At 55.8% G+C, this 25,264-nt stretch overlaps 1 protein-coding gene across 1 annotated transcript; it reads left to right on the top strand.

The window, feature by feature from the left end:
• The first annotated feature begins 70 nt into the window (after positions 1–70).
• Positions 71–25,258, top strand: LOC123351662 (carboxy-terminal domain RNA polymerase II polypeptide A small phosphatase 2). The gene is made up of 8 exons (XM_044991164.1): positions 71–315; positions 18,440–18,588; positions 19,280–19,318; positions 20,479–20,580; positions 21,073–21,129; positions 21,654–21,746; positions 22,004–22,189; positions 22,350–25,258. Exons 1-8 carry the CDS (start codon positions 252–254, stop codon positions 22,473–22,475), a joined length of 816 nt encoding a protein of 271 aa, XP_044847099.1. The 5' UTR covers positions 71–251; the 3' UTR covers positions 22,476–25,258.
• Positions 25,259–25,264: the final 6 nt, after the last annotated feature.

Below are 25,264 nucleotides of genomic sequence, written 5' to 3'. Positions count from 1 at the left end.
GGGGTTGGCTTTTTTTTTTTTTTTTTTTTTTTTTGCGCTCCAGCCTCGGATTCTCCATGTTGGACCGATCTGAGAAGCCCGGAGCCGCTGCTCGGCTTGCATGCATGCATGCAGCCTACTCCAGGGCACTGGCAGCTGAGGACCACCCCACACCTCCTACACACAGCACCCCCGCCCCCACCTCCCTGGGCCTCTTCCCTCCCCCAACCCCCTCCCACCCAAAGGATCCCCTGGATCTGTGGGATTGTTAGATGGAAAGCGGTTCTATCATCACCCAAGTGCAGAGGGAAGAAGCCCTGGTGCTTGCAAAACAAGGTAAGGGAGAGAAAGTTAGAAACTTTGCAATGAGAAACAGGAGGCGTCTCTCTCCCCACACCCTACTATCACCCCCACCTCCCCAATCTGTGCAGTGGTGGGGAGCTAACTCCTGATCTAGGCAACGTGGGGCGATGGGGCTGTTCCTGATCTGTGCAGATGCGGAGGGGGTGTCCCTTGCACCCTTTCCCACTCGGGTTCGGCGCCGTAGCGATGTTTAGCGACCTGTGTATGGGGCTTTGCTCTTCCATCTGTAGCTACGCGGGGCCCTTCGCCTGCCGTCACCCCCTCCCCCTTTTATTAATGTTTGCGAAAAGAGCCTTTGAAAGGGGGGCGACTCAACCCAGATGCAAAACCCTCACTTGACCCTTAAATGTGGTTGCGATTTTCCTGCCTTTTCCCCCTCGCTGGTGGGTTTTGTTTTTGTCGCTGTGATCGGCTCCCTCCCCTCCTTCCTCTGCTGTCCTGGGCGGCTGGGATTTGGGGAATTTTCATAAACATCCTAGTTATGTGGAGAGGAAGGAATGCCAGGGGCTTCCATGCGTTTCCCCCCTCCCCCTTTCCGCTGAGCCCAACTCCTGGATTTTCTTGCATTTGAAACGATTTTTTTTTTTTGCATCTGAGATCTTAAAACGTCAGGTTTGAGCTACATTGCTTCCTACTAGCTGCTGTTTGTTCTGCCCCGCCCTTGTCTACAAGTAGGGTGACCAGACGTCCTGATATTAAGAGCTTTGTCTTATATAGGCAACCCCCGCCTCCACCCCCCCCCCCCAAAGTGTCCCAATTTTTTCATACTTGCTATCTGGTCACCCTATCTACAAGTGGGTGCTCTCACGTTGGTCCAAGGGGCTGGATGTGGCTCTGTGCTCACCCCCTCCAAGCAGCCTTTTCCCAAACCTGGCGTTTGCCAAGCTGGTAGAGGAGATGGGAGCGGGGGCAGATCAATCCCAAGGTGTCTCCTGCTTTTTGCCATGCCACAGGCTGCTAACTTTGCAGGCTTCCCCAGCATAGAGCGCCATGGGTTCATCCTGGAAAAAACAAGGCTGACCCAATGGGCTTTGCCAATTGCAGGACACAACGATTGAAAGATGGATCCTCTTTGGCTTATGTAGTGAAAACCTAGCTGGAGACATGAACCAGTTTAAATGTGCTCCTTATTGGTAGCTCTGTAGTCCAGTTCTGCTTTGGTTTTTTTTCACTAGCCACTAGTTTAATCTAGAGGAAATAAAACCTGTGTGGTGGCTTTTTTTTGGGGGGTGGGAGGAGGTGTTTGGAGGGATGAGATCTTGAAATCAGCTGTGCAAAACTGTACTTAGAGACTGTGAAGCGCTGTGACTGGAGGAGTAGGAATAATTAGTCCATTGTTTATTGGGTGTTTCTGATTGCCCTGGTGATGCATTTGTTTGTGTGCAACAGAACATGGAATTGTCCTCTCTCTTTGAATGCTCTGGGATTGCACGTGGGTTAATTTGGGGTCTCAGTTTTTCTCCAGTTCCTTTTTCCCAGTGGCTCCATGTTCTTAAAGAGGCAATGTTATTCCTTCTAGGGCCAGAACTCCGAAAAAGTTCAAGGGTCGATTTATTTCCCTCTGCCCTTCCTCGCAAGTGCTCAGGACCCCACAGTTGGGTGCACGTTTTCCCAAAGAGCTCTGCTCCAATTTTTAGGCATCTAAATAAGGCCTCCCCCACCTCATTTTTTTCCCCCAAAGCGCTGGGCACCGGGCAGCTCCTGCTCAATTTTTATTTGTATTTTTCCAAAAGAGCCAACCACTCCATGCGCCAGCCACTTCTTATGGTGCCCAAATGAGAGCTGCATGCGTGTTGGGTGCGCCCAGTGTTTTGAAATTGGTGAAACTGTGCAAAAGTCCAGTAGCTTTTCCCCCGTGGATGCTAGAAATCAGCTGCGTGCCCCACTGGGAGTGAAGGGAGTTTGTTTACCACCGTTCCCTCTGGCTGATCGGGCCTACCTACCGATTAGCTCTTGGCAGGACTGCCAGAGATCTCGGAGGTGGCATTGGCTTTGAACTTGCGTTGCTGTTCTCCTCCGGCACCCCACCCCCTTCCTCTTGGTGCCCTGGCTGATACAGAAAGGTTTAATTGAATGCCAGCATCTAGTCGCTACTCTGGCTTGCCTTGTTTCAGGGAAATGGAGGCTCATGGCAGTCGCCCAGAGAAACACTAATTTGGGTGGAGAAATCCCTTGCAAACAAACAAGCTGGCTCTCTTTGGAAGTTGGTCGTGAGGAGGCCTGTGTGTTCTTTTTTTCCCTTTTGTCTCGGTGGGTGGCACAGTAAAGGAGATGAATAATTCTTAAGTATTTTACTAGTAAAACTTGATCTTGATAAGGAAGTGGAACAAGTGTTGGTTTTTTTGGAGAGTGATTAACTGCAAGTCAAAGCATGGGGGGCACGCGGCTTTGGATCCCCTCTTTCCGCAGCTTGCTGTTGGAAGCTGGCACAACGGGGTACTGTTAGCAGGGCTGAGTTTGGGTTTAGTGCAGATGTGATGGGTCCTTCCCCATTACTGAGCCCCTATGGGTTGTGTGTGCTGATCATCCTTGGGATTTCTGTGAACCCCACATGACCACTTCAAAGAGAAATGTCCCTAGGGTCTGAACTCCCTAGTATCTGCTTGATAGAAACAATACAAACAGTTTGTGTCGCTGGCTTTTAGCAGTGTTAATTCCTCATTTCTCTGATTCTGTGTGTGTTTGTTTTTCCTTTTGGAGTCTGCCCTCAGCAATTCATTAGCAAGGTTTCGAATAACTAATTGTTGGACCTTCACAATTGCAGTTGTAGAGAGATCCCTCTTGATATTTGACCTGATTTTTTTTTTCTCAGAAGATAGACACAGGATTGTCAAATCCTTCTTACTGGAATTAGTTTAGAAGAACACCACTTAATAGGAAAAATGTCATTAAGTCCTTAATTGTCTGATGAAATAAATGATCCTTCGATTTAAGAGGTTTGGAATCTTTGCAGAGGAGTTTTGGGGTCTTTTCTCAATTTTTTTTTAATCTTGAAAATACAGACACAAATTTAAAAAAGGGATTCCCACTGTTTGTGGGTGAGATTTGTAGTTAAGGATAATTTATTGACTCAGTAGGAGCTGCTCCTGCTACCTTTGGGATGTTTACAGAACAGCAAAGTTGTAATGGGTTTTTCTCTTCTTAGAAGCAGTGATTTATGTGTAAGCGGGAGAAAGCCAGTGAAATCCTCCTTTCTAGAGGATCTCTCTTTCTCTCTCCACTCTGGCTCTAAATGTTCAGTAACTTCCCAGCCAGAAAACGTATTTCCTCCTCTTCTATATGTTTCTTTGTGGTTTGAACACAGTATTGCAACATGACATTTAACTCAGTCAGCAGCGCTAGGACTTTGTATATGTGCATTTCACCCCATTTCTAGGAACTTCCCAAACTGTGTGTGTGTGTGTGTGTCCCAAAGCAAATGATTCGTGCTGAAATGTCCCCAGAGCAGATCCTCGGAGAGGAAAGTGTGTGTTCCTTCCATATGTCCTTAGGGAGTACAATATCTTCAGTGCCACTGAGGTGCACACACGCCACCCCCTCCCCGGGCTGGTTGGTGTTCCTAAAGGCTGGGATTGGGCAGGATTGCTTTTCCTGTTGAGTTATTCTCAGGGCTGGATTTTGATTGCTGCAAGGGATCAGGATTTCTGGTCGTGACAGCCATTTTTGGAGGCAGATCAAACAGCAACGTGCTGTATCGACTCCTCTGTTTTGAGAAATGCACTGCAAATTGCAGTGCTCAGGGAGGTAACTGACGGGGGTGCGAGGGGCCATTTTAAGATACATTTTAACCAGCCCTTTCAATCCATTTACAAAATAATGGCTCGGGAGCGGCATTGGTTGACCCCTCTTCCCTTAATCCCACAAAACAGCTTTTCTCTCTGATTTTATTTGTTGAAGGAGAGGCACCAAAAACCTCATTTAGTGAATCTGATACTAAAACGTGCTCTTTGCTGATTTTTGCAAAAGAGCTACAGTTCGGAAATGTTTCTTAATCTCATAATTTATAGCTGTATTTGCCTGGGGGCGTAGAGAACATGATGCCAAAGTGTCCAGCAGGAAGGATGGTCTAGTGGTTAGAGACCCAGGTTCAATTCCCTGCTTGGCCACAGACTTGCTTTATGACCCTGAAGTGGGACCCTCAAAGGTACTTAGGCATCTACAGTCCAGATGTACATGCCTAAATCCCAGTTTTGGCTCCACTTTGATCCCCAAAACTCCTGCCGAACCCTGTAGGTGCCTAAACTTGCTTAAGCACCTAAGTTTTCAGGATAACAGTTCCCTCGACGCCTGTGTCCTGCCTTTATGCAGGCACACCAGTGTCTTCCTCCAGGCACCTGGACATTTATGTCCCGCCGAAGGCCCAGATTAACAAACTGGGGGAAGATAGATGTGCAACCACCTGTGTTGCATGCAGGGTCCAATCCAGTAGGCGTGCTGAGAAACTGCCTCCAGGATCAGGTCCCTGTCAGAATTCAACTGGAGGAGGAGGTGGGGATGGTTCCCACCTTAAAATGTTTAGCCCAGTGGTTAGAGCAGTCACTGTGGGGGACCCAGGTTCAGTTCCCTCTCTCTGCCAGAGGGGGAGAATGGATTTGAACAGGGATCTCCGGCCTCTCCAGAGAGCGCGCTAACCACTGAGCTAGGGGTGTTTTGATGTGGGGCTCCCTGAGGCCATGTCTACACTACCGAGGCACAACTGTGTCGCTCTAGTGCCGTAGTGTAGACGCTTCCGACATCAAAAGAAGGGGTTTTCCCATCGGTGTAGCGTAGCCACCTCTCCAAGAGGCGATAACTAGGTTGCTGGAAGAATTCTTCCTTTGACCCAGTGGGGTTAATTAGATTGACCAAACTGCGTCGCACAAGACCTGACATTTTTTCACAGCCCCGAACGATGTAACTAGGTCCATACACAGACCAGGCCTTGGTCCTTCCTGTTAATGCTGTTCCACTTTGGTTAAATAGTGAAGACGTTGGGCCAGAGAGAGTCACTGTGTAGGTCAGTGGTTAGGTGGGAGACGGGACACCTTGGGTCCAGCCCCTTGCAGGCCTTTATTATTTATCCGCAGTGGAACGGCTTCAGCAACAGACACTGGGTCCCCTAATCGGAATAGCCCATCGCTCAGTGCTTAGAGAGAGGCGTTGACCAGGTGTCTCCCTTCTCCGTCTCTGGCAGAGAAGGGGAATTGAACCTGGGTCTCCCACATCCCAGCTGAGTGCGAGGCAGGCAAGAAACAGCGTCAGTGCTGAAGCTGCCTGACTGCAGGAGCGGGGTTCCCATTCATGGCTCGCTGGGTGCCTCCTGGCAGCCTGGATTTAGGTGTCTGTCTATGAAAGGGGCAAAGGCTTAGCACGCCCTGCCCCCCATCATTGGCATCTCCCACTGGCTCCCCACCTCCCTTGCTGGATTTGCCCATTGTCAGGCACCTGTCTCTCCCCATTCATTGTCTAGGGAGCCTGGTTTGGGTTTTGCAGATTGCGGGGGATGGGGGGTTCCTGTGAATTTCTAGGTGCCTAGAAGTTAGGTGCCGGGAGGTTGAGTGTTGCAAGGCCTAATTCCCTTTATGGATCCCACCCTTAGTTGCTTTGTCCTCAGTTCCCCTGCTAGCACTGCTCTATCTCGGGAGGGGTGGTGAAGATAAGATTGTGTGGTACTCAGATATCATGGTAAGGAGGCCATATAAGTAAGCAGGATAGATCTTGCCAAGGATTTATGAATCCCCACACCCTTAGACCTTGTTTTACAGCTTAGATAATCACAATGGTTCCTTCTGGTTTTGTAATCTCTGAATCAAACGCTGGGATTTCCCCCACAGATGTAACCATGCCAGTGTAAGCCCCCTAGCATAGCTGTGACGTGCGCCACCACAGGGCGATGGGCACCACGGTCAATGGGGGCGGGGGGACTACACCAGGCGTTTGCATTGGGGCAGCTACATCAGTGGCAGAAATCCCAACATAGGCTAGGTGTGGTTGTTCGACATATATCTTGCAGCGGCACTTAAGAGGTCACAACCAAGTTGGAGCCTGTTGTGCCGGGTGCTGTACAAATCTGTGATAAGTGACCGCTCCGGCCCTAAAGATTGTATGTAGCATCAGCCTCGCAGAATAACGTCCCTCTGGGCAGAGGCTTCTAATTGGATTTGCCTTTTACACCTTGTCATGTGCTTGAAATAATTTGGCCTTTTCCTTGTGCTTCGCTATAAATGGTGCTTCCCTTAGAGAAGCGAGTCCCGCTGGGTATTGATTCAGTGATATAATGCAGAGAAAGGCCTTTTTTTTTATGGAGATGCCAATTAATTAGGCAGCGATTACTAGGAGCTGATGGGGAATCTAGCGTGGTGCTGCCTGCCCCCATAATCTCGATCTGCAAACCCAGCCCCGGCCATTTAAGAGGGTCACACTTCACCGTTCTGAATTGGCCTCTTCCGCACCTAACTCCTAAACAAGGGCACTTTGCATAGGCACGGAGAGGCGCGAGGGCAGCATGGGCTCGGGCATCTTCAGGAGGATGGCAGCGGCTGTGCCATAAGAGCTCGCTGGTTGTAGAACACAGAGGCCTTTCCAACTTAAATACGATTGACTCCCTCCCCTCTTCACAGCACGACTCCTGGTTTCTTCCTGCAAGAACCTGGAGTGTCGCTGGGCTGTGTTCCCTTTGGCCTCCTCTAGGTGGTTATTTTGTACTGTTGCGGCACCATTGGTGGGAGCTCTAGTGTAGAAAAGGCTCCGGGCGACCATCAGCGTTTTTCATGCCCCAGGGGTGTGAAATGACAGGCTCAGATGTCGTAGTGTTTAAAACACAGACTGGCACCAGATGCCTTGTCTACACTATTGCTTCCCCCCCACCCCTTTGAAATTGTACTAGCATTAGCGACTGGAAGTAATTCAGAAAGAAGATGAATGTAGGTCTGGGCTCTGGGCTGTTGGGGTGAGGAGCGGTGTCTTTTGTTGGGAGAAACCCTGGTTTGCTCTGGAAGACTTAATAATCCTTAGCATTTATATCACGCTTTTCAACAGTACAAATGCTCCCTAGATTCACCTTAGCACTTCCCTTCCCCGCGCTGTGGCTGCGATCGTCCCTGTTTAACAGAGAGGTGACTTGCCCGAGGTCATAGCAGGAGCCAGTGTTGGCTCTGAGATTATAACCCAGGAGTTCCTGGATCCCAGCCTCACGTTCAGTCCACCGGACCTTATGTGTCAGGACTTAGACGCAGTCAATGGCAGCTGCATAGATGAGACTGAGGGCTGGGATTCCCCAAATGGGAGCTAGGTGCCCCAAATCCTGGCTAGGATACTCAGCCAAAGCTCGATTGTTCTCAGCCATGGACTCGTTAATTTGACTCGACTTTTCTCTCCTTAATGCAGCTGAGGAAGGGGAGATCTGTATCCCATTTTCAAATATCTGCCACAGTTGTGGTGTCTCTTTACTCTGGCAAAGGGCTGGTCTACACTGGGAATTTCATGAGCATAGCTTCTTCGCTGAGCGAGGTAGCCATGCCAGCCTCACCCCTGGCATAGACTGGGCGAGGTTGATGGAAGAATTCCTCCATTGACTGAGCTGCTGCCGCTTCTCGGGGCGGTGGAATACCCTACACCAATCATAGAATATCAGGGTTGGAAGAGACTTCAGGAGGTCATCTAGTCCAACCCCCTGCTCAAAGCAGGACCAATCCCCAACTAAATCATCCCAGCCAGGGCTTTGTCAAGCCTGACCTTAAAAACCTCTAAGGATGGAGATTCCACCACCTCCCTAGGGAACCCATTCCAGTGCTTCACCACCCTCCTAGTGAAAAAGTTTTTCCTAATATCCAACCTAGACCTCCCCCACTGCAACTTGAGACCATTACTCCTTGTTCTGTCATCTGCTACCACTGAACCTTTCCCATCTGCGTAAATAGTGTTTATACTGAAGCACTGGAGCTGTACTGCTGTAGCGTAGCCAGTGTAGACAAGCCCTGAACATCTCCGACCAGGCAGTTCGGCCTTATGACGGTTGGTGAAGCTATCCTTGTCACTGCCCCTCTGGCTTTGGGTACCTCTAAGTTCCAGGGAAGACTTCATGAACTAGCGGGTTGGGGTGAGACGACATATTGTCCTGGAAGACTGGCCCCGGGTCATCAGAGTCTCCCCAAATAGCATTGAACCAGTTTTGTGATCTCCTCCTTAAGGCGAGGCTAGACAGAAATTATATAGGGGAAGGGGCCTGTCCACTGTCTTGTAGAGGAGTGGGAGAGAATATCTGACCCAGGTGACATGACTGAGACCTGGAGTGTTGGCTGTGAGCATTAGCTCATCTGGGCTTCTAATGGAAGAAACTCACCCTGTCCAACCACCAACCTCCTCCCGTCAGTGTATGCAAGAAGGAAGTCCTGGGAAGCTGTGAATCAGACTTTTAATGAGCTGGTGGGTGAGGGAGGGTTATGCTGTGCATCCCAGCCCAGGAGGAATTCCTGTCTTTCTGCTCTGTTAGCCTTTGCTAAACAGGTTTAAGCTGGGGGAGAGGCTGTGCTGCCTGCCTCGTCCTCACCAGTTGCCTTCTGCTAGGTGGATGATTGAACTGGCAGCTGCTGAGCCCCAGTGACTGTGGTTGTGATTCATAGGGATTGGACTAGCTGTGTGCCAGGCAAAAGCCATGGCTTCTACTGCTGCAACTGCTCGCTAAATCTGGGTGGAGGCTGGCATGGAGGATGGGAGGGGCTGGGGCAGCACTCAATGCTGGGTCACTCTCCGGGTGAAAGTAGGTTTCATTTTACTCAGGGATGGCCTGTGACTGAAAGCCATTGTCCCCCAGTCCCACATCTCTTTGCTCCAGCAGGAATGACCCCTCTTCAGGGTTGCTCTTTGCTGTCCATCAAACCCTTCACCTGGGGCTCCAGGGGCTGGGCCCCGGGGTTCCTGTGTTTTGCGGGAGTGACGACACTGAAATGAGAGGTGAACTTTTGCGGTTTGAGGTCAATGTGTCACTCCAGAGTCCACTGGTTCCTGAGATTTTTTTTTGTTTTGGCTATGGCTAGGAGCAACGCATCCTTTTTTTTTGGATCTACCGATTTTGAGGAGATGATCCGTTTGGATTTGTTCTGGACTTTTTAAAAAAGGAAAACCCAACGAGCGTGTGCTGTTGTCTTCTGTTCACCTGCTTGGGGGTGGTTGAACTTCAGACTTGCCGCCTGCCAGTTTGCAGTCTGGGTGACTGCGCCATGCGTTGCCAGAGACGGGGGTGTTAAAAACGCCTGAGCTCATCTGAGGTTTGTCTGTCCCTCAGCTTCCACTGGTGGTGGGAGTTACAGGGCTAAAATCCTTTGTTTCGGAGGCTGGCTTCAGGGAACCTGGAGGGTGTCCTGGGAGCATTTCCAGTAGTGTCAGAAAACATACAGAACTGCATGGGAGGGTTTGCTCGAATCTCAGGATTGTTTCAGGGCATAATCTCCTGCCCGGGAGATATGGTCTTTGGCACACAGAACACCAAAGTGTGTTTATTCAGTGACTTGAAATCAGTCGAGCTGTGTATTTATCTCCAGCTTCCAGCCTCCTCGTTCAGTGGGTGCTGCAGGGTGGTTGTGGATGTTGGATGTTTTACTCCTACGCACAGCCAATGTGCTGCTAAGATCTTACATCTCTATTCTCCTTGGCCCCGCTTACGCCGTGCAGGTGATGGAGACAAGTTGGAGGTTCTCCCCAGGGCAGGTGGGAGACGCTGTTGGGATGTTTAACAAATAAACGATACTTTTTACATGTAATTTCTCTGCTTCGTTACCTTAATGACAGTTCCCTGGATTGGGAATGCAAAGCAACTCCCTCTGTACCACGCCCAGCTCCATGCCTGTGCGGATGCCTCTAAGCACAGAAACACGAGCCGCCTCCCCCAGATAGCCATAGCTCTCCCTCTCCATGATCCCCTCTGTGAGAGGAAGCTGCCAGCGGGAGGCAGCTGTGGGCTGCCTGGACAGAGGGACTGCTCTTTGTTCTGCAAAGTTGCACTGAAATAATGTTCAGGGTCTGGCTCACGCCAGGGGATCTGCAGTTGAGGAGTGGGGCTGGGTACATTCACAAGGGCTGGGCTCAGGGTGAAAGGTACCAGGGGGATTGCAACCGACTGGGGCTCGGAAGCTGCACCATCACTGGTCTAGGGGGGGCTTCGGGACTGTTTAAACCCCCCCTCCCTGGTGCAAGGGGAAGGTCCCTCGGTCATGAGCTCTAAATCTCCCCCCTGTTGGGAGCTTCAAAATCTGTGCAAGGGGAAAGGTCTCCTGCTCCTTCCCAGCCCCACCCCCCGGCCAGGGGGCTCGTAGTGCTTGCAGTGTCCAGCCCCTTGGAACTGGTGACACTTGATATATAATAGGGGCTCTACCGTGTGAATAATTCATGTCCTGGAGCTGCCTGCCTGCCTGCTCTGAAGGGCTCATCTGCTCTGGGACCTACCATCATTCCTGTCTGCTCTGGGGCCTCCGCCCTTACCGCTGTGGGTTAACCCCCTCCCACTTCCCTCCGCAGCACCCCCAGTCTGACCTGGGGCTCCACCGCTTCTCTTGGGAGTGAAGTTGCTGAGAGAGGGAGGCAGGAAGCTAAGGAAGGAGGCAGCAGCAACCCCACGTGTTCTGGGAGCCGCGGGGGGGGGGGGGGTGTCACCTTTCCCTTGGCACTGCTTGTTCCTGGGCCGCAGGTCAGGCAAGCTGTCAGGTGCTGGAGACCCTTCCTCCCCTTGGCGTCTCATCCCAGGGGATCCCGCTCTGCCGCCTGGCCCTGATCTCCCCACGCCGGGGACAGGCTCCAGACAGAGGGGTTTCCACCTGGGATTCCTTGAAGGAGTAGCTAGTTCCCCCGACCCCACAAAGAGAGACGATCCCAATCCCTTCCTGACTCTGTCAGCTCGTCCCTCCCAGCTAGCGACCCTGCTGCACGGGGCCCCGGGCCAGGTCCCTGAGCCGTGCTGAGGATGCGCTGGGTGTATTTTTGACACGGAGTAACTGCTCCATGCATCCGCAGCGACTGGATTAACAGGCAGCTTTGGTGCATGGAGCTCACTGGGGCGGGTGCCTGGGCCAGGGAGGAGGGGGGGACTCAGCCCCTCAGCATTATGGGCTGAAGCTGAGCTTGCCTCCAGCTGCAGGGTGTAAAGGGGGGGTCATCTGCCCCTCATTATGGGGACGGGCTGGGGAGGGATGTCTGGGCTTGTTGGGATGGGCCGATAACCCGTCCATTTCCCCTCTGTTGTCATTCCAGCTCCAGTCCAAACAGACTGGAAATTGGTGGGTGACGTTTATTGGGCTCCTCTGGGTGGCGTCCCCTGGGGCTGAGGGTCTTTGAGATTCCCCCCTTCCCCCGGGCAACTGGAAACCCAGAGGAGCAGTGTGGGACCAGGGGACAGGTGTAGTGTGACGGCTGCATTAGTGCCTAGGCAGAACAGGGAATCCGGAGGGCGGGGTGAGAGGAAAGGGTGGTGGGTGGGGACTGAAGTGCACTGGAGGGGAGGGGTCTGGCAAAGCAAAGTGTGGGCATGGGGGGGGAGCGGGGGGGATGTGTGGGGGAGTGACGGCAAGGCGGGTGCCCTTGTGTGCCTCAGAGGAAGTAAATCACTGTCCTGTTGCACCAAGAAATAGGCTCTCGGGGGGCTGCAGTAGGAAGGTGAGTCTGACTCTTTACACTAAAGCCCCCACCCCCAGGGTACAGAGTGGAGGCACTTTGGTTCCTGAGGTGAGTTCAGTCACCAGCAAGATGCGCCTCTCTGCTCTCCCTGCAACGGCTGGGCCTGGCCCTCCCCGCGGTCCTGCCTGACCTTAGCCCATTAACCTCCAGCACTTAGGCTCGGGAATCGAGGGAGCGGCTACCGCGAGTTGGAAGACCCACCCCCGCACTCCACTCTGAGCGATGGGTCCCCGAACAGCGTGACTCCGGAAGGGGGGTGGCGAGACCCCACTGCCTGCAGCCTCTGGCTGGAACTGCCACTGTGGAGACAAAAGATCCAGAAAGTAAAATTTGAGGTGGACAAATGAGATGACGGCCGCAGTACGACAGCACCCTCTGGGCCCAGAGACTATGGTGATGGGTGCTCTAGAAATACCGGGATTGGCAGGGGCTGGTGTTCTCACGGCGGTGACTTGTCCAATATCTTCTTCCAGCTCCAAGTGCAAAACCTTTTTAATCCCTTCCCCCAAACCATTGTTGGCTGCAATTTGCATCCAGTGCTCGTTGGACAAGAGCCTCTGCTGTGACCAGTTGCTGCTGTGACCAGTTGCTGCTGGGTCCTGCCCTCCAGCTCCCAGATGGGATTTCATGCTGGCAGACTGAAACATCACCTGGTTTGTTCCATGGACTGCAGAGACCAGCCTCCCCGGCACTGGGCTGCCGCTACTGCAGAGAGCTCCAGGACCTGCCCAGCAACTTTCACCCGGAAAACAATGAGGAGAACTTCAAGCCAGATCCGTTCTTGCCCTGTGCCGGGAGCCTACGAGGAGCTGGTGCTGCTATGAGCCCTGGAGCGGTTTGGGGAAAGGTGTTTATTGGATCATAGAAAAAATCGGAGTGATCCATGCTGTGGCCAAGGAAAAGGTCTCCGCTGACTTTGGATTCTTCTCACAGATGGTACTTGGTATCCCTCAAACCTCTCCAGCTCACTGGCCCTCTCCCTGTTCCTGGCTCCCCTGGCACATAGATTTGCCACCCTTTAGGAGACCAGGCGTCCATCGTGACCAGGAGCCTGTCTTGGAGAACAGCCACCCCGGCTCCCTGCAGGATGTTGGGCCTGTGACAGTGGTACCCAGGGAGCCACCTCGGGAGAAGTGGTTGGATTCCATATATTCCACGGCCTCCTGTACCTTTGCCTCTGGCTCCTTGTCTCTTCCTCTCAAGAGCTGCGTTGGAAACTGGGTTACTATAACTGACTTCAGTCTTGGCTGTTTTGAGAGCTGCTGGCTGGCTCATGCATTGACCTTGGCCACCATGTCCCCATACCTTGGTGCGCCTCTGCATATACAGTAGGAAATACAGTATTTTCCAGTGGCCCATAAAGGACCCAGTGATGCCGGAAATGCGCGGGAGGCTCCATTTGGGAGCCATATGATAGCTATGTCCCTGACCCTGTTACGCCAGGGGTTGGGAGCTGGCCCTAAGGAACTCACTCCCCATCTCTCTCCCCCTTTAAAACACATACATGTGATCTCAAGCCACGGGTGCCCCCCTAGACAAATAAGCATGTGACAAAGGTGTTTGATTAGCAACAGCGAGGTCAGGGTCTGCGTGGCTATCTCCTCTTCACAGCATCAGGCGCTCAATCTATTTATCTTAACAAAGAGGGTTAAGGGGTGGCTTGATCACAATCTGCAAGTACCTACGTGGGGAATAAAAATTTGCTAATGGGTTCTTTTGTCTGCCAGATTGAAGTCTTAACAGAATCCAATGGCTGGAAGTTAAAGCTCGACAAAGTCAGGGGGGAAATTAGGCACCTGTTTAACAGTGAATGGAACTAACCGTTGGAACAATTTTACCAGGGGTTATGGTGAATTCTCCATTACTGGCAAACAAGAGGGAATTCCGGGGCGTCCTATGGCCTGCGCTAAGCAGGAGGGCAGACTAGATGATCACAGTGGTCCCTTCTGGCCTAGGAACGTTCCAACGTGCTTTGGGATGGTTTGAAGCATTCCCAAGCGAGGGTTCCCTGAAAAAACACTTCCCTCGATACTACCCCGGCAGCCCGACCCCTCACCCAGCATGGGAGCTGATCCCAGCTTGCCTGCTGTTCCTGGAACGCACGTGTGAGCCATGCTGGGGGAGGTGTGTGTGGGGGAAATCCCATGGGGCGGTGACTTGGGGCTCTCTCTCTCTCTCTCTCTGGGCTGGGCAGGAGAATCACTGAGAGCAAATCAAAGCCCAACAAGTGCTTCCATCATGGAGTCTTGCTCATCTGTCTTCCTTATGGCTGTCAACTTGAATCCGTCCTCATACTGCCATAGGCAATGCAGCTGGGTCATCGTCTGCCTCAGTAGCCCCAGCCTGTCCTCCAGGTCCTGCTATGGCCAGCGTTTGCAGGAGGCAACTATTGCAGGTGCTTCTGGGGTGCTGTCACCTTGCTAATGGCACCGTTAAACATCACGTGCAGCCCATGGCTCTTCCTCAGCCACCAACTCGGCTGCAAGGACCAGGCAAAGCTGTTGGAGAGGAGGAGGCTGGAGGCCCATCTCAATTGCTGGGAGGGTTGGTTGGCTGGCCCTGGGAGAACAGGAGTAATTTGGAAGGCTAATTGAGGTAATAACGTTTAGGATCCCCTCCCTGCTTCGCACATACTGTCTTTATCATCAGCTAACAAAGCCCGACTTGAGCCTCCTTGCTGACTCGTTGACTGCAGTTGTCCTGCTTGCTTCCTTGTGCATCAGCTGGAGATGCAAATTCAGAGAGGGAGCCAGGTGGGGTTACGTTAGGGTTCAAGATGAGCATAAAACTTGGAGAGTGGAGAAGGCTTCTTGAGCTGCTCGTTGTCTAGTCTGTATCAGCCAAGTCGCCTCCTTCCTCTGGCCCAACGTGAAAATAGAAACCCACAACCTGGAAAGATTCCCCCAAGGTGGGAGTGGATCTATGGGTCAGGTGCTAATTGCAGGAGAAGGGAAATAACTGATTGGGTTCCAGTGTGGTCTGAAATGTCACCAGGAGTGAGAGAGTGAAGCCAACTGGGCACGGGACACTGAAGTCCGTACTTAAAGAGATTTTTAAGGCTTGTCTACACGGGGAGTTATTCCAGAATAGCTATTCCTGTTGTACTCCAGAATAAGAGCAGCACCTGCATGTGGAGGTCATTGGGACTAGTTAAACTGCTTTATATTCACACCCTACCTTAGTCTGAATTAACTTTCCTGTGTAGACATGCCTTCTCCTCCATTTCCATGGCTCATGGCTACTTTTTGTTTGCGATTGATTTGTTTTAGAGGTGATCAGACTTCCTGATTGAGGGGGCAATTTACCGTTCCTATATCTTCTTCGGTGGGGCGTTCTCAATGTTCATTCCCCTAGGGACATGTTCCTGGCACGTCTGGGTTTGGAGAAGCCCCAAAGAGCAGATAATGCAGTGATGGGGCTGGGAGCATCTGATCTGGAGACCTGAGTTTGACCGTGGCCTGGGGGTTCTTGGTTGCCGGTCGCGTCGGCCATTGAGCTTCTGCAGCTGGTGGAGGAGTGAAAGGTGCTTCCTCCCTCCCGGTGCTTAGCTCAGCATTGTGAAGGAGACGGGGAAAGAGTTTCAGCCCAAAATGGAGGTTTTAAAAAGGAAATTTCAGATCTGCTTGTGAAGAGCTTCTCTGACCAGGGAGGAACAAGGAAATGCAGCAGGTGTTATAAATTAATCTTAGCCCGGGAAAGGTGCTGGGTGTGTGTGCGTGTGTTCTGTTTGAGTGTGTGTGGGGAGGTTGTTTTGTTCCACCCCGTGTGCCTCCTGCTGCCTCCAGGCCTGGTACCACCCTCAGAGCTCTCCCAGCACCCCGCAGAGCCTGTCCCTTTGGATTGTCAGCAAAGCAAACATCAGGTTTATCATTAACCGATCCCAGCCCTGAGCCAGCCAGGCTCATGCTGGGGTGGCCAAAGGTTCTGGCCCTGCTTCTAGCAGGCAGGTCCATTGCAATGGCACGATTGGGAGCGAACCCCTGCATTTGTCTCTGTAAATGGGAGGTGGCTGGTGCGAGGAGACCATTGGCCCGTGATCCGTAAGGCTAAGATTTTACAGACTCTCTGGAGCCAGCCAGTCGCCCTCTCTGTGGCGTCCTATAACTTCTGCACCCTGACCCTGAGAACGGCTCTCTTGGTATGGGGCCAGGGCTCTCGGGAGGGGAGCCATCGCCGAATGCGGCTGGGGTGATTAACGCCGTTTAACCTCGTCCGCCAGAGCACGGTGCCAGAGAAAGAGGAACTGCAGCAGCATTTCCTCTATCGGAGGGGGACGGGGACGCAGCCTGATCTTTCTCGCTGCCAGGAGCCGGCGCAGGGAGCTCTAGGCACAGATTACTGATGGGTTGGGGTCACTGCTGGCCCCAGGTTCCTCTCCCCAGTTACAATCCTGGGGACGCTCTGCTCAGATCTCTCCAGGATGGGACGGGGATGAAGCCTGCCAGGCGAGGCACCCCTGGGTGCGTGCTGTGAGCATGCAGATGCATGGGTTACTTTCAGCCCCCTGAAGAAGGTCCTAGTTGCAGGAGAGGTGAAGGGACTTGCCCAAGGGTACACAATGAGTCGGTGACAGAGCTCATGGTGGGCGAATCCTTAGCCCTCAGCCCCGCTGTGCCTTGCTATGACCATGCTGCTTTCCCGGATGTGCGGGGGCTTCGGTCAGGCTGGCTGCACAGCGGCGCTGGTGTGAAGTCTCTTCACATGGGCTTCACTTCAACTCACCAGCCTCTCTGCCTGCTCCTCTGGCCCATGGGCTGTGCTGCACTGGGACAGGGAGATGCCAGGACAGGTGGGCGGATCTCTGTTAAGACATTTACTCAAAGGGCTGCGTGTGCTCAGCGCCCTTGAGGGATACCGGGCACTTCTGGAGTCCTGGGTGCAAATCCCGGCTTGGGTCCCAAGAGCAGATAAGCCCCACGTCACCTCCGTGGAGCGTGGTACAATATTTGACCTAGTGGGCAGCCTGTGCTCGAGAGACCAGCGTCGGGGGGGAGTTGGGAGAGTTGTGGTGCGCGGTGCCTGGAGTTGGCCAGTGTGCGCTGCAGGGCCGCCCGGGGGGGAGGGGGGCAATTGGCCCCAGGCCCCGCGAGCCCTGGCCCGGCGGTGATCCGGATCTTCGGCAGCATTTCGACGGCAGGGGGCCCTTCAGTGCTGCCGAAGACGCAGAGCGACTGAACAGCCCCCTCGCCGTCAAAATGCCGCCGAAGACCCAGACACCGCCGCCGGGTGAGTACCAGCACCACAGCTCCCCCGCTTTGCCCCAGACCCCCTGAATCCTCTGGCCGGCCCTGGCACGCTGCCCGGGGTTAGCCAGTCGGCCCTACCATGCCCAGGTGCCCATTTGTGCTGCTGGGCCTCAGCACCACCACTGGAGGGGCTGGTGACTCAGGTGGCACGGAAGGTGATGGGAATTTTCAACTGACTCTAAACCCCAAGATGATATGCTGGGACTGGAGGGGAGCAAAACCTGGGGTGCAGAATGACCACGAAGGGGGTGGCGCCAGAGGGTGCGAGGGAGGGGCCCCGTGGTGCCCCACGGGGGGCAGTGGAGTTGTGGCACCAGGATTGTGCTGATGGAAGGATGCAGTTTCCGGAGCGCGGCTCGGGGCTGCTCCGGAGGGCGGCCCGCCGACTGCAGGCTCCAGACCTGCTCTGCCACTCCTGCTAATCTGACCGCGCCGACTCCCACGGAGTGACTCCCGCTTTACGCCAGGTGCCCAAGAATGGCTGGATGTCCCTCGGGCTGCAGCATGTGTTGTCCCCAGCTCACCTCCCACCCAGGCTCAGTGACCGTCACTGGGCTAATGATCGCGCTGGGGGGCTGTGACATGGGCCCCCAGGCTGGCCCCCCCACCATTGGCTCTGAACCAGGGGCTGTTTATCTCACCCGTTGCACCAGCCTGCCGGCTCCCCCTCCTCCTGGGGGCTCCCCCTCCCACTTCTGGTCCTCCAGCAGCTCCTGGACATGACTCTACCTCAAAGGTGCTGGGGACTTGCGGGTCTGCAGCGCCACCTTCTGGCTGCTACTCCACATTGCAGGCCTGGGTCCCTCCCAGTTTGGGGCTGGGGGGGGGGTCGCAGCCTTCAGCGGCAGTGGGGAGGGACGCGTGGCGGTGGGTTAGCACGTGGATGGGTGAGGACCGTTGGGCTGAATCCACTCCATCCTTCAAGGAATTTTGCCCACACTCCTTTGCTTGGATTTCTGCTATGGTTCGTTTTCCAGGGGCTCACTCGTCCCCTCCTCCCCCCACAGTCCTGCCCTGCTGGGCCCATAGGCCTCACTGATTGCAGCCCTTGTGCTGAGCTAGTCGCCCAGACACGTTGCAGTGGACTGGATCTCTCCCGCCAGACCCTGCAGTACCGAGAGGCTGGTCTGTATCCCGCCTGGGGAGCCGGCTTTGTGCAGGTGACCATCCTGCTTACGCTTGGCTGTGGTTCTCTCTCCTCGTTCCAGGCTTGGTGTCCAGGTCTTCTCCCAAGAAGCCTCGTGGCCGGAACATATTCAAGGCGCTTTTCTGTTGCCTCCGCACACAGAATGTTGGTCAGTCGGGCTGCGGCGGGGAGCATGCACTGCACAAGGAGGAACCCAGCACCATCGCTAAGGTAAGGGGGCTGCAGGGCAGGGGGGGAACTGGGGCTGGGCTACCGACCCGCTAGACACCGGTGTGTCTGACCCCACGTAGGACATGCCTGTGTCTTAAGAACGAAGCTTGTTCGTCACGGATCGCGGTAAACCAAAAAGCCAGAGAGTCTGGTTCTGTAGCCTTGCCGCAGCCGTGAATGGAAGGAACCCTCCTGCAAGCACAGCCCCCTAAAGTGACACCCATCTCCCCCAAAACTCAGAGCAGGTGTGTGTGCAGGTACCCACACCTGCTGTGACGGGAATGTTCCACCAGGTGGCAGCACTGGGCCCCTTCTCCATAAACAAGTCTCCATATGCCACTGCATGAAGGTGTGTATGTGTGTGAGAGAGAGAGAAATACCTGCTGCAGTTTTGTCTCTGAGCCCTTCCCTGCTTGATCTGTCTTAATTCTCATGTTCTCTGGCTGACCCAGTGCTTGTGCTGATACTCATTAGCCTTTGATTATTTCTTAACTGATTTCTCTCCCCTTCTCTCAGATGAGAATTGTTGTAAGCACATGGCAGCAAATTGGAGGGGAGTTCTGTCCTGTCCCCGGCTGGCTAGGGCTAAAGGGCGGGTTAATCCCCCAGCCCAGTCAGGGCCACACTGTCTCTCTGCTGCTGCCGGCTGTCACCCTAATACCTGCGTTTCTCCTCTTCTTTCCTGCTTTAGTCCGATCTGCTGCAGTGTCTTCAGTACCAGTTCTACCAGGTATGTGCTGAGCAGCCGCCGGGTATTTGTGTGGGTGGCTGAGATTCCCAGCTCCAATAATTGGAGATATACCAATCTCCTAGAACTGGAAGGGACCTCAAAAGGTCATCGAGTCCAGCCCCTGCCTTCACTAGCAGGACCAGTTTTTGCCCCAGATCCCTAAGTGGCCTCCTCAAGGATTGAACTTACAACCCTGGGTTTAGCAGGCCAATGCTCAAACCACTGAGCTATCCCTCCCAAGCAAATGCCCCTTCCTCTCCTACGGAAACAGGCCCTGGTCCAAACCCCACAGTATCAGTGGGAGTCCTGTGGATTTTGCTTGGGTGTTGGCTCCAGCCCAGAGTGGAGAAGGTGGAGAAGCTTAAGACTGTAACATTCCCTTACTCCCCCTCGCTTCAAAGTTCCCCACTCATCCCTGAGCATTGTGGGATGGGGACCGCTCCTCCACTGGAGAAAAGGTAAAGGTCACCATCTTTTAGCGCCACCATCTCGTTGCCAGAGGGTGTTGTGAAGGCCAGAAGCATAATTCAAAAGAGAACGAGATACGTTCCGGGAGGAGAGGTCCATCAATGGCTATTAGCCAAGATAGGGACTCAACCCCATGCTCTGGGTGTCCCTAGCCTCTGACTGCCAGAACCTGGGACTGGACGACAGGGGACGGATCACTTGATAATTTCCCTGTTCTGTTCACTCCCTCTGCAGCATCTGGCACCAGCCCCTGTGAGAAGACAGGATCCTGGGCTAGCTGGGCCATTGTTCAGACCCAGTATGGCCTTTCTTATGTGCCACAGTCCGTGCAGCTTTGGCACGAGGTCTCTCCCCAGTCCCTGGCCGCTCCCAGTGGGAATTCAGGATGATCCCGATGGCAGATGTGTAGATCAAGGAGGCTAGTAATTCTGTAGGGTGCTCAGGGTCATGGGGAGGGTATCGCCCAGATATCTGGATGGGATGTTTAGAGTCTCCCTGCTGGTCCCCAGTGAAATTCTCTCCAGTGTCAGGACATGGATGGACACCCCAACTCGGTGTGAGATGGGGGAGCTGCTGGAGATGAGGAGCCTTCTCTCTTTGGGGAGGGCAACTCAACCTATGAAGTGCATATGAGCCGGGGCCAGGGCTGCTCCCCGAATCCCTCTGACAGCTGGGCGTGTATCTGCTTGCAGATTCCCGGGACGTGCCTGCTCCCCGAGGTGACTCAGTGGGACCAGGGCAGGATCTGCGTGGTGATCGACCTGGATGAGACGCTGGTGCACAGCTCCTTTAAGGTGACCCCACGTGCTTGCTCAGGGGGTAGGGTGGAGGGGTGGCGCAGGGAGGCTGCTGGTGAGAAGAGACGGGGTGGGGGCAGGAGCAGGTGGATCTGGCTCTCAGGAGCTGGGTTCTGAGCCACCGCTGGCCATGGAGAATACTTAATCCCAGATCCCGTGAATGCCCCATAAATGGGTGGCGCATCGGGGGCGCCGAGGGCTGGAAACGAGGCATGAGATGTTCTGGGAGGGGCTGGGGCAGCCGCGGAGGGATCTGCTGTGTCCCGTTGGCTGGAGGGTTTGGAGCGGGTCCTGGAGGCTCCTACGTGCAATGCTCCTCTCCTGCCAAAGCAAAATTCTCTGACACCATCTCCCCCAGAGCAGAGCCAGATGCGTGCAGAGACACCGCGGCACGCGTGCTCTGTCTGGTTTCCCATTGCCCCTGGGGAGCTGGGGAACCCCCTCTGCTGCTCTCGTGCTAACAGACCCCTTGATTCCTTCCCCCCTCAGCCAATCAACAATGCTGACTTCATAGTGCCTGTGGAGATAGAGGGGACCTTGCACCAGGTAGGCGAGTCCCTCTGATGGGGTGGGTGGCGCTGTGACCAGGATCTGTTCCAGGAGCGGGGCCCGTCCTGGCCTGGGGGCGAGGAGGCCCGGTTCCCTAGGGCCGCGGCGGATCTGCGGAAGCCGTTGCCTGGTTCAAGTAATCCAGGATAGGCTGTTACCAGGCAGCACGGCCTATTCTTGATTACTTGTTTCAGGAGGCGGCTGCTGGCGCCGGAGGAAGATGGACTCGACGGGGCTGGGTTCGGCGCCGGGCGTGGCGGGGGGAGGAGAGCGGTAACGGGACCCGGGCTGAAGCCCCCACACTGGCTGCAGCGATGAGCATGGGGCAGCCCCTCCAGCTGGTTCCCAAGGGGCAGCTTTGGGCAGGCGGCACTAGGCACCAGGCTCCATCTTGAGCATAAGCCCCAGGCCAATGCTGGGGACCCTCCCCCCTCACTTGCCAGCATCGTCCCCCCAGGGGCTGTGTTCCCCTCACCCCGGAGTCTCTCCTGCCCCCTGCTGACGGCCCCTCCCCTCCTTAGGTCTATGTGCTCAAGAGACCCTTCGTGGACGAATTCCTGAGGCGGATGGGGGAGCTGTTTGAGTGTGTCCTCTTCACTGCCAGCCTGGCCAAGGTAAGGGAAACTTGGGGCAGGGGGGGGGGTGTTCCCCATGCTGCCAGCCTGCTCCGGGCAGAGGGGACGCGGTTGGGAGAAGTTCTCTGTGCTGCTGGCCTGGCCGTGGCCTAGCCATGGCGGGAGGGGGGAGATCTTCTCAGCAAGCCGAGCCGCTCCTGCTAGCCCTGGCGCTGGGCTGCGGGGAACCGAGCCGCTCCCGCCACGTGCCGGCGGAGCCCGCTCTAAGCAACGCGCCGCTCTCTTGCTCTTGCCAGTACGCCGACCCGGTGACGGACCTTCTGGACAAGTGCGGCGTGTTCCGTGCGCGGCTCTTCCGGGAGTCCTGCGTCTTCCACCAGGGCTGCTACGTCAAAGACCTGAGCCGCCTGGGCCGGGACCTGCACAAGACGCTCATCCTGGACAACTCGCCGGCCTCCTACATCTTCCACCCGGAGAACGCGGTGAGCCCCCCCCCCCATCCCCGGGCCACGGCTGAGCTCCTGGGGGTGGGAAGCGGAGCAGAGACAAGCCGTGCCCCTTCGAAGACCTGGGCCCAGCTTGCCTTCACTTCTCTGTGCAGCGCCTGCTGACCCCTCCCCTCCCGTTCTTGCCCCCCTGCAGGTGCCTGTCCAGTCCTGGTTTGATGACATGGCGGACACAGAGCTGCTCAACCTCATCCCCATCTTCGAAGAGCTGAGCGAAGCTGAGGACGTTTATACCAGCCTCGGCCAGCTGCGGGCGCCGTAGAGCTTCCAGCGCCCTGGCGGCCCATTTCTGCAGGGGACTTTCACTCAGTGCCTTCGCTAGCAGCCGGGAGGAGGTGGCCGGGCAAGGAGTCGGCTCCCGGGCCCCAGTGGCAGTGCCAGAGCCCTCGCCTCTCGGACCGGGGCGCAGGACGGGATGTTGGATTGCAGAGCAGGGAAATCTCTGTAGCCCCGGTCACGGGTCTGAGCCCATCCCCTGGTAGCCCTGGGGTCTCTGCACTGCGGGGCGCAGGGCTCCCCACACTCCGACTCGCAAACGGGGCTCTGCTTCCCACCCCGCTCGCCTCCCTGACACACAGCGCCTGCGGATTCCACACGGGGGGCCTGGCTGGGTGACTCCTGCCATGGGGGGTGGGGAGGGTTGTGCATCCCAATGCCTCCCCTCTCCCCCTACATGCAACCGCCTGAACAGCCAGCCAGCCTCCCGGCAGGACGGCACTCCAGCGCTCCAAGGGCAAACGCCAGCTGCCCCCGGCCCCTGGAGGCGTTGCACATGGCGGGGCAGCTGCTGCGGCACCTTTGCTGTGGCTTTCTCCGAATCCTAGTCCCACTGCCGGTGCCTGGGGCTGGGCCAGAGCCCTGCCTTTGCCGTCCCCACCTCCCAGTCTCGTCCTCCCATGTGGAGCCACTGATCCCATTCCCTGTAACCCTCTCCTCCAGGATGCACCTGCTGAGGCCTCTGGAGCTGGAGCCAGGCCTGTCTGGGGTCAGCATCCCACTCCCCAGTTCCTCCCCGCCCCAGTGAGGCCCAGGCCCAGGGCGACTCATATCCTGCGGGAGCCTCTCCATCCTCCCTTGTCCCTTAGCCTGCTCCTTCCAGGAGCTGGGTCTCCAGCCCCACCAGATTCCTCCTCCCTGGCCTGGATCCCAGCCTCGGGCCAGCGTTGCTCTGAAGGATGTTCCTGGAGCAGCCCCGGCTGGGCTCCGTGACACCCGACAGCTGCCGTTGCCCAGTGGAGCCGAGATCCTTGCCTCATACCAATTGCCGCTCGGCTCCAAAGGACGGGGAGATGCTGAGAGCGGCCCAGCCAGAGGCTGCCGAGTTGACGGGTAACGTTAAACCAAAGCCGCGCTCCACCTCCCTAGCTGGATTAGCCCAAAGCAGGGGCCGGGGGGAGCACCTTTGAGCTGCAGGGAGAGGGTCACATTGGCCTTGCGCTGCTACAGTCCAAAGCCGCGTCCTCCATCTCGGGGACCAGGCCCACCGCCCTGCCTTAACTGCTGCCCTCCATCCGGGGCATGGGGCCCACGGAAACAAGCTGCATCCTCCTCCTCCACCAGACTGCCTGGGCAAAGACCCTAACATCCCCTCCGTGGGGTGCCGAAGGGGTCGGGAGCCACATATTCAGTGCGAGAAGCCCCCCACTGAAGTCCCCGTGTGGTGACGTCTTCAGCTTCAACAGCTCCTGCAGGTGGTCTCAGGAAACGCCCACTGGAGCTGAGCCCTTGGGCGATACGAGACTTTGGCACCAGCCACCCCCCACCCCCAGCTCTGCGTTGTGCTGACCCCAGCTCAGCTTGACTTCCCCAGACCAGCCTGGCGAGGCAGGGCCCTTCCTCTGCCCTCCGGCTCTCGGCTCTCCCAGCATTCCACCAAGGTGGTGCCACAACACAACCCCGCAAGGCCCGGAGGCATCTGCCGGGCTGGAGTTGGTGGCATGTCATAGCCGTGGCCAGCCCGACGAGTGGTGGTTGCTCCAGCCACCTCTGCCACTCCGGCATCGGCAGCCGCCCCTCTCCATCTCGGTGCCTTCCCCTCCCTGCTGCACCTTCCGCTTTGGCCTTTCCAAAGAGAACCAGCTCTTCGTCCAAGCCAAATGTCGACCGGGTTGCAGGCAGTATCCCCGCTCCTGGGGGGTGAGCCCCGAGGGGGCTCTCGGGAGGGTTGGGGCCTGGCGCACAGTCCCTCCAGACTGGCAGCAGGACAGACTCTGCTGGGCTGTTACACTGTCAAATGCCATTAGGCCGCAGGCCAGTCCCTGCTGTGCCGGGGGCACCCCCGTCTGGGTCTGACCCCCGTGTCTGACCCGCTTCACTTCCGTGAGCCAGATCCGGAGGCAGCTGTGCCCCATGGCCAGCTCGGGCTGGCTCCCACCGGCAGCTTGGTGGGTCACTGCCAAGCCCCAGACGCGAGGAGGGCACCATGGGACCAAAACTGTGAGACCCGTGCCTGGCTGGGCCCTGGGGCAGGCCGCCCCCTTCCTGTTCTCAGGCCCAGCTAGGAAGGGCCAGGACCTGTCCGAGTGACTCAGAAGGAGCAGGGCCGCCAGCCTAGGCTTGGGGTCGGAGGAGCCGGGTGCAGTGAGTGGGGCCAATGGAAACCTCCCCCCCCCCCACAGGTCTCCTCTGCCCCTCAGTGACCGGATCCTTACAGGGGAGATGTTAGTGGGTGCTGGGAGCGGGGACTCCAGCTGTGCAGGGGGAGCCCGGCAGGGAGCAGTGGAGCACCAGGACCGATGGGTGGCAGGGGGGGGCACCCCAGCTTATACTAAATACAGGTTTCCTCTCCCCCCTCGAATTCCCTCCCTCCTCGGGACACAACTCTTTAAATTGAGCTTCTCAGGACCCTTCTAGGGTGTGAAATTGGTCCCTTGTTTGCTTCCCCTCCCCCCAGGTGGGGGAACCATCTCACTCCTATCTTGGGGTTACCGCATCTGACCTGTTCTCCCTCCCGCCCCAGCCCCACCCCTGCACATACCTGGGGGACCTCCCCCAGCATCCAGTCCAGCCCCACTCCTGTCAACGGCCTCTGGTGAGTTACCCCGCAATGCG

The sequence above is a fragment of the Mauremys mutica genome, chromosome 17 (assembly GCF_020497125.1).
Source record: "Mauremys mutica isolate MM-2020 ecotype Southern chromosome 17, ASM2049712v1, whole genome shotgun sequence".
In the NCBI taxonomy this organism is placed as follows: Eukaryota; Metazoa; Chordata; order Testudines; family Geoemydidae; genus Mauremys; species Mauremys mutica.
This window is presented reverse-complemented; position numbering and strand designations above follow the sequence as displayed.